The sequence below is a fragment of the Poecile atricapillus genome, chromosome 1 (genome assembly GCF_030490865.1).
Source record: "Poecile atricapillus isolate bPoeAtr1 chromosome 1, bPoeAtr1.hap1, whole genome shotgun sequence".
Lineage (NCBI taxonomy): Eukaryota > Metazoa > Chordata > Aves > Passeriformes > Paridae > Poecile > Poecile atricapillus.
In genome coordinates, this window is record NC_081249.1 from 173,372,031 (window position 1) to 173,380,358 (window position 8,328).

Sequence of the window (8,328 nt, forward strand, 5' to 3'; positions counted from 1 at the left end):
ATCATAGGCTATACTCAAATTATCCCTTTCCCCCCAAAAAGCCTCCTAGGAAGAAGCTTAGTTATATACACTCTAAACCAAATGCGCTGGAAAAAAAGACCACCATCCCGTGTTGTATTACATTTTTTGTTATTTAAAAAAGCCAAGAGGAAACCCTTGGTAAGAGTGGGCATATTAATTATGACAAAACATCATGACATTCCAACCAGTGAGACTTAAAGGCCGCCAGTAACACTTTTTGTAGTAATTAGTGCAAGATAGTTATCCCATATAAACAAATATTTGATGGTAGACTTCAATGATAAACAATTCACTTGATGACATTTACATATAAATACACATAAATAAAAACCTACATCATTTAGGTTTGTAGTTAACAAAAAGTATGGTCTGAAATGAATTAAATGTAATTGTGTCTAGCTAGATCAAAGCTCTTCCTATAATGATACTCAAATATGTGGGGTATGAAAAGCATAAATGTACAATTCTCAATTTAGTAAAGTACTACTCTATAAAACAGAATCATGAAAACAGCTCTTACATTTTAATGCAAAGTATAAAATTGTATATTTACATTTACATACACTTTACTGAACTACATTGGGTAGCTCATGGTAAAAAAACATCCCTTTTTGAAAATCTTGCAAAAAATACATCAACTGCAGATATGATCAAAAGTTACTAAGTCAGCAGCTGACATAACATCTGTAGTAAAAAATATATTTTAGGAAAATACCTGGAAAAATCTAAACACCAATAAACACTTTAAAACTATTTCTGAAGTAAAAATTGTAGCAAAACCCAGAAGAAGCTAGCAAGGATAACAAAGACTATTGCATACTGCTCTTTAAGAGCCATGTAGCGACGTAAAACAGAAGCAGCAGGTATGGTGGGAGTTTTGTGGTGTAACAAAGTGGAAACCAGAGGAAAATAGGAAACCAGTTATCCAACTTCTCTCTCTGTTTATTACCATTTTTATGGGAGAAGTATAAGAAGATGAGAGAATCCCTCTCCCTGAGGATATCCTCTATCAAAGGCTAAAAGAAATTGGTAAAAAGAACCCAATTTCAAGAGCCTTGGACCCCCAACGTAGACACTTTTTCCATATGTACTTACAGTTCAGTGGACGATAAATCAGATTGTTACACTACAAGTTACAGGTTAACTTTAAGAGTTAACACTATTTTGCAATATGAAGTGCTTCTTAATATATATATCTATATAATATATAGATACCTGTAAAATACTCGTGCAGATTTGATAGAACAAACTGTGGAAATTGCTTTCTCAAGTCTTTTCTTCCCATTAACTGATCTTTACCTCCTATGCAATGAGGTTCAGGATTCAACAAGGATTTCCACAATATGATCAAGGTCATTAAGATCAGATTTACAATTAGAGTTAGAAGCTGTATTTGTTGGAGTAGAAAATGTTTCAAGATTATCACAATGTCCCATTTTTGTGTTGCTCATCATGCCAGTTAACATAGTATCAAGATCATAATAAGAATTGTCAACTTCTGAAAACAGATCTTCAACAGAATTAGGACTTTTATTCTCCAGTGTCTCAAATATTTGATCTAAAGATTTTTGGAAGTTTCCTTTATTTTCTTGTGGATTCTCCATTTCCCACACGTTGCTCTGTAGGTTTCTTGGTGCTTGCACTGAAGAGGCTGACATAGTTTCTGAACTATCTTGTGCCTGGTCACTCTCAAAGTCTTTATTGAAAGTACCATAGGCTGGAACATGCTTTCCCTCAGCTTGATCCCTAGATGAACGACAGAGGATATCTGTTGAAACAAGACGATCCAGGGATGCCTGCCCTGTACTCTGTGTATTTATCATCTGCCAAGTCCCATCTTGAGTCATTTCCTCTTGGATCTGCCGTACCGTGTTGGCTATAAGTACTGAACGACAAAGGTTGGGTTCGACCAGCATGTGACACAGCTGAAGTTTAACCAAGGACATATCTAAAAGTGACTGCCGCTGGAGATTATAGGAAGGGATAGCCTTAATACCAGCCAGAGTCCCTTCAATATCTTCTTCACCATCAAAACATTTTCTCTTCAATCCTCGTACAAACATTGTGTCCTATTAAAAAAACCAAACAAATAAAAAAAAAAAAAAAATCATGTACAACATAATCAGCTTAAGAGAGAGGAGGGAAAAAAAAAGTACTAAAAAAGAGAACAGTGAACTTTAATCTTTTATTAAAAAGCAAATTCTTTAAAGATAGAAACATCAGAATTGTCATACCATGTTCTAGAATGGCCAGTGTGGTACAACAGGGGTCAGGAACATGTGGACCGGGTCCCAAAGGCGACATTCGGGAACCAGGGGTGAGCAGGTCCACAAGGCATGGCATCGGAGAGAGGCAGGGGCTCCCAGCTCCTGGCTCCCATTAAGCTCCACACTTGATGGAAGTCAGGGGCTGATGCCTCGCACAGAAGCAAACATCTCACCGGCTGTATTTCACCTACTGGAGAGGCAGCTTCTCCTCGCTCCTCCCGAGTTTCTACTGGCATGCTTAACCTCTAATTTTGGAAATAAAAATACAACCTGGCATACCATCTTTAAAAGATTTGAGCCCTCCAGAACATTAATATGCCTAACAAAGTAACATGAAAGAAATAAAACATGGGCAGCATATGTGAAAAGATTAGCTTATTTTGGCTACAAAAGAGTAATATCTGGATTTGTTCTATGTAACTTGAGACATTCAGCAGAGGTGCCTAAAGCAGTCCTTCCGGTTCCCTTCCTTGGGTGAGTAAGTGAACTGCGTAATTCCAATAAGAACTGGGCAAGTCCAGTAAGGACAGTCACAGTCATCCTCTGTGTGGGTTCCTGTACTCCTTTCCCAGTTGACTGTAAGATAGCAAAATTCCTATATTCAAAGCTTAGGTTCACAGCTAAAAACACACAGGGTGCATGCAGGCTTTTCAGTATTCACACCTAAAATCGTTTGCTGAATTCTCCAACGGGTGCCTCTGAAGTACCAGCCTTAGCTCTTCTTCTGAATTGCACTAATTTTGACAACAGTACCCCATGCAAATATTGCAGCTGGTACTTTGGAATACAAAGTAACTTTTTTTTAATGTAGTATATTTCACTTTTAGTCTTATAAAAATTGGGCTGTAAATTAAAGCTGGTGCCTGATCTTTACATTTATGCTTCTTCCTTATTTTCTTTCTAAGTCTTCTGATCTTAGAATTCCTGTTTGCCCACTATTTGAGGACTTTTTTTCTTAAGGTAGTGACCCAAACAAAAAAGTTTTTCAACTTTAAAAGCTGATAAAACCAAAATACTATTGCAGTGTCTTTCTATATAATTTCCCATTTTCCTCGATAAGCCCTAAACTCTGCCTTGCTTTTCAGGTTGCTACAGTACATTCCACATATTTTAAAGGAATTCTCTCTCAGCTTTTTCAGAGACTCTAAAAATCCACTAAAAGGCAACAACACTGTTCCTTTCAAAATACATTACATGCTTATCTACTGTGAAAACCTGGGGATAGCACAGTAGCTAGATAAACACTTGGTCTGACTCTGTACAACACTTGTTACATTGCTGTATATATCCATGAAATAACCTTCATTGGGATTTACCAGCTCTTGAAAGATTTTTTCCACTGAAGGTACAAAACTCTTCAGAAATCATAATGTGCAGAGACTACAGAATTGAATGAACTTGGCCTTGTAGTCATTTATCATAACTTCTTAAAAGCTATCCATGGATTAGCTGTGGATTAAATACTTTGGACATTTCTTCTAAAATTTTATCCTGAAACCTAACATACTTGCATTACTCCTATTAAATACAACACATGATGTTTCTCAATAGATCCTTTTCCAGATTTTTAGACATACCTGCAAACTTCCTATCAAAGGATATCCTATTTAGTTTTTCCTACACTTGTATAATTTCTGAACACACCCTCCCCTCCCATGTGAAACAACCTCTAGAAACATCTTTTGGGACTGTGTACAAATTATGTATGATTGAATCATCGAACATAAAACACTGTGCAGAGTTTGAAGCTTCTTTTATTTCAACTTACATTCTTTTGAAGAGTAATTAAAACTTCAATTATATGCTAACCTGGTTTTCTTACATCTATAATTTAGCATTTATATGCCTTCTAAGGCACAGCAGCACAACACAGGAATAAACTTGAAAACCTCAATACATCACACTTGGGCACCTAGAAGCAGAGGAAAAACATTTATTGATTCTTAAAGATAAATCTTTCACAGCATTCACTAGATTTTTTTCTAAAGCTTGCTTTCAATTAGTATCTTACATCGTAAAGCCAGTTCTTTGTCATCCTGTTCTCGTGACTGCATGGAGTACCAGGTTATGGTTTCATTTAAGAAGCAAAAAGTGACGTACCAGGAATTGTGTTTGATGCAGTCCTTCCTCTTCTCCCATGCTACTGAGCAAGAGTCCATACAGTAAAAGTGACAGCTCCACCTGCCAAGCACAGGGAAGCAGGATGTCAAGCAGAGACAGGAGATGCAGAACAAAATTGTTTTGCTTCAGTATCTTTATCCTGTATGATGTGAGCATCATTCCCAAAAACATGAATAGTACAATTAAACCCAATGCACAATTAGAGCACAAATGTGATTTGGCCAACAATACCCCCAAAATCTGCAGCAGGAGGAAAATACCAGTTTAATCCCAAGTCCTAGGCTATTGCCCTGACCTTTGGACTAGCTTCTCCCTTCTGCCTACACCTTTGCCATTTAAAGGGCAAACAAAATTTTTTTATATAAGCATTAAAGTGTTCACTTTGTAATGACAGCAAGTCTTCCTTTACTTTTCTTACAAAACTATAGTTTCTACCTTTGTTGTACAAACCCATGTGTATCTCTGTAGCATATAGAGAAAATGAAGTGGCACCAACACAAAACTGTAACATAGCAAAACATGAGAATTTCCCTTTACCAGCACAGAAACTTTGTGACTAAGACTTACTTTGCAAGATGACAATAATGAAAGTAATGACAGTAATTAAACTGCTTGAACTATAAAGGCTGAGTTTTTAAATCCATTTAAAGTATAATAAGATTTGATATCTCATATACAATTTCCCATCACATGCAACAATTCCCTTAACTACTGAAACTAAAAAGAATGCTGTTCCAACAGGCTACAGAAACTTTTATAATAAACTATGAAACAATTCAGATACTTTTCTAGACATGTCTGTGCAGTACAAGTCAGTTGTGTCTCCAACTGAAGTGCATACCTAGAAAAGAAACAAAAGAGGATGCACATGGACATCTGTTGTTATTTTCTGTTTTGTCTAGTAATAAACAATTTCTCAAGATTGCTTGCTCACAGATGGGGGGGGGAAGAAGATGGCTGACAAAGGACTTGGAGGTGGGAGTGCAGAAAACATATTTTTCCTCAAGAAGCTTGCATACTTGTTAAAATACCACAATGGAAAAAAAAAACCAAAACACCTTTAACATTCTCAAGCCAAAATCTTTTGAGTTGATCCCAGATATTCAAACTACATGTTGTTATGTCATGGAAACTGTATTTCAACCAACTCAGTCTTTTTTTCTTTTATGGACTGAGCTCACAGCAACTTTAGAACAGTTAAGGCATCTGAACTACAGTTTCAGTCAGACACCTTATCAAGTCAGTGAACTATTTGTTATTTCTGGCAAACACTTTATGACACGATAAAAGTTCAGAAGTTTTTGCTCCCCAGGTACAGTTTCAAAACATTTATAAATGAAAAGTGATCTCTTTGACAGCCTGTGTCTGGTAACTATTTGAATCCTAAAATTTCTATTTATGGGAGGTAGGTGACAAGGACATAAACCTAATTTGAAAAAACTCAACCACGCAAAACACAACAAACACTCCCCCCTCCCCCCGCAGTAACTACAGGTAAATATGGTGCAGTCATGAGAAAAATAAATTGAAATATTTTCTGATGCTATTTGGTATATCTGACAATTTAAGGGGGAGAGGCTGTGGCTGTTTGCCTTGCAAAATAGTGGACAATACAGGAGGGGACCACTGCTGTTGGTAAAAGAGCCATTATCACATCCACTAACTAAATGACAGGGGATGCGGGCAGACCAGTCCAGTCTGTAATACATTTACATATTACAAAAGTAAAGTTTTCCCATGCAATATAATAATATGTAAAACCTGCTGCATGTGATTCCAGGTTCTTCCCTAGGACAATAACCAAACCACGTGGACCTCTGTTAGTATAAAGTTGAAGAATATGTCCATCACAACATTCATTTATTTGGGTTCTATAAACTGGAATAGATGTGTACCTCAGAAACCTCACTAAAAGCATATTAACTTCATAGCTACTGTCAGATGCAATTAAAACCTTGCACACAAATGACCTCCTGCAGACTTCTCTGCATTATCTCCAATAAGCACTCTTCTCAAGAGAATGCTAAATTTGAAACTTAATTAATTAAAATCTAAGTAGCTTTTCCTATTGATTTATGTATTAACATACTCAAAAAGGCCATTGTGTAAAACCTTTTGGTACACCAGAACAAGACTGCTGCTGCTTCAGAGTCAAGGTGTTCAAAATACCCTGATAAATTCAAGCAGCATCTTTATTTGTCCAAGAGGCAGCATCATCTCCTTTCTTCCTCTGCTATCCCAGTGTCATGAGCCCAAACTTTGTGTGTTCAACTAAACTGCTGTTTGAAACATCTACGCAAAATGAATGTTGTCAAGGAGACAACAGCTAGCTGCAGCATAGTGCACTAGGAAAAAGGAGTTTTGTGGGTTTTATTGTTTTGCTTTTTTAGAAAATAATAGCACAGTATTATGCAATTCATTTTAAGTTTTGCTTTTAGGATTGACAAATTCCCAGTCTGCTTTACAAATAAGAGGCTTGAAATTTGCTCCAATTCTTATTAGAGCATCAACTACAGAACTCCAGGTTCACACTCAATTCAGACTCATATAGTGATATGGTGCCAAAGATATACTTAAGTACTTAAGGGAAAAAGCTGCCTCCCATTAATTGGGGCAACAGAGAAGATAGGGAAATTCAGCAGTGCTCATCTTTAGGAGAAAGCAGACAAAACCTACCTAGGCCAATGCTGGAGGTTGTGAAGCACAGTGGTGCTTTTTGTACAGCCGAGTACAGTGATGATGGTTAGCACAAGAAGGCAAGAAGGGGCCGTATGTCCCCTCTACCACTCTAATCCTCTCCGCTTCAACACTGGCTTTTCTAAGAACCGTGGGAAGAAACCAAAGCTCTGTGTAACAGTGGAGAAAAAGACGTAAAGAGAGCTACTCCTCCTCTTTAACGATGCACGTGTACCCATATGGTGGTGTCGAGGTACAAGGTGGGATGCAGACACAGCAGAGGGCTGCTAAGGCCAGAAACATCGCTATTCGGACTGGAACAAAGGCCTCTATAAAGCACTAGGGTCTGTCCACCCTGGGGCGTAGGGGGCTGGCAGACAGCTCTCAGGCACTCGAGAGATTTAGGAAGAGGTTCCAGCAGCCGGGGAAGGGCAGGCTGGGCAGCTGGGCTAGGAGCTCGTGGAAACGAGCAGGCGGGGGCCAGGAGCACTGAGCGGGGGGAGCCCGCAGAGCCGGGGGGAGAGGCGGGACCAGGGCGGGGAGCGAGGGGGAGCTCCCCGGTGGTGGGAGGGTAGCGGAGTGCCCGGCAGAGGGGCGGACGATGAGGCAGCACGGCTGCGGAAGGGACCGAACGGAAGAGAGGTGCCGAACAGGCCCCCTGTCCCGCCCGCCCCGGGCCCCCTCAGCGCTCCCGGCGGTTACTCATCGCCCGCGCTCCCGCCGCCATTTTGAATCCACCCCGTCCCCTCCACGGGTTTCGCCGGCACCGGCTTTCCGCGGATCCGACCCACCCCAGCCCGACCCAGACCACCGTACTCACAGCCTTGCCGCTGCTGTCGCCGGCGCACGCCCGCCCAAGAGCCCGCACTCTGCTCCCGCCTCACCGCCCGCTCCGCGCCTGAGGGACGGGCGGGGCCAGCCGGCCCCGCCTCTCCCCGCCCGCCATCTTATTGTCAAACCCCACAAAGGCACCCGCGTCCGCCGGGGGCGGGCCTTTCCCGGAGACCGCGCCCACCAACGAACGACGGCGGCTTCTATTGGCTGCTTTCAGGCCCGGCAGGCGCCACTCGCCGCTACGATTGGCTATAACGCCCGTCTGTCCCGCCCCGGGCTCCGCCCCCGAAGGCAGTGGGGTTGCCATGGCAGCCCGGCCCTTCCCCTCGGCCGTGAGAGGCTGAGGGAGGCGGGGGCGGGGGCGAGGCGGGGCCACCCCGATTTCAAATCGCAGCCAAGGGCCTGCGGC

The 8,328-nt window shown here is 41.1% G+C and overlaps 1 protein-coding gene across 3 annotated transcripts; it reads right to left on the reverse strand.

Annotated features, from left to right (window-relative positions):
- Positions 1 to 112: 112 nt before the first annotated feature.
- On the reverse strand, positions 113 to 8,041 carry LOC131587995 (cell division cycle-associated protein 4-like). 3 transcript variants are annotated; one of them, XM_058856446.1, is made up of 4 exons: positions 7,906 to 8,023; positions 7,086 to 7,255; positions 4,389 to 4,469; positions 113 to 2,090 (listed from the first exon to the last, which is right to left on the reverse strand). In XM_058856446.1, exons 3-4 carry the CDS (start codon positions 4,425 to 4,427, stop codon positions 1,338 to 1,340), a joined length of 792 nt encoding a protein of 263 aa, XP_058712429.1. In that variant the 5' UTR covers positions 4,428 to 4,469; positions 7,086 to 7,255; positions 7,906 to 8,023; the 3' UTR covers positions 113 to 1,337. The 3 variants fall into 3 exon arrangements, with proteins under 3 accessions (XP_058712429.1, XP_058712436.1, XP_058712421.1); XM_058856453.1 differs by lacking the exon at positions 7,086 to 7,255 and adding an exon at positions 2,256 to 2,533 and having other exon boundaries at positions 7,906 to 7,971; XM_058856438.1 differs by lacking the exon at positions 7,086 to 7,255 and having other exon boundaries at positions 7,906 to 8,041.
- Between the last annotated feature and the right edge of the window lie 287 nt (positions 8,042 to 8,328).

Coding starts and splice junctions, on each gene's coding strand:
- LOC131587995 (XM_058856438.1), bottom strand. CDS start 4,427: ATGGGAGAAGAGGAAGGACTGCATCAAACACAATTCCTG. Junction 2,091..4,388: donor TGCATCAAACACAATTCCTG/GTACGTCACTTT, acceptor TTTTTTTAATAG/GACACAATGTTTGTACGAGG.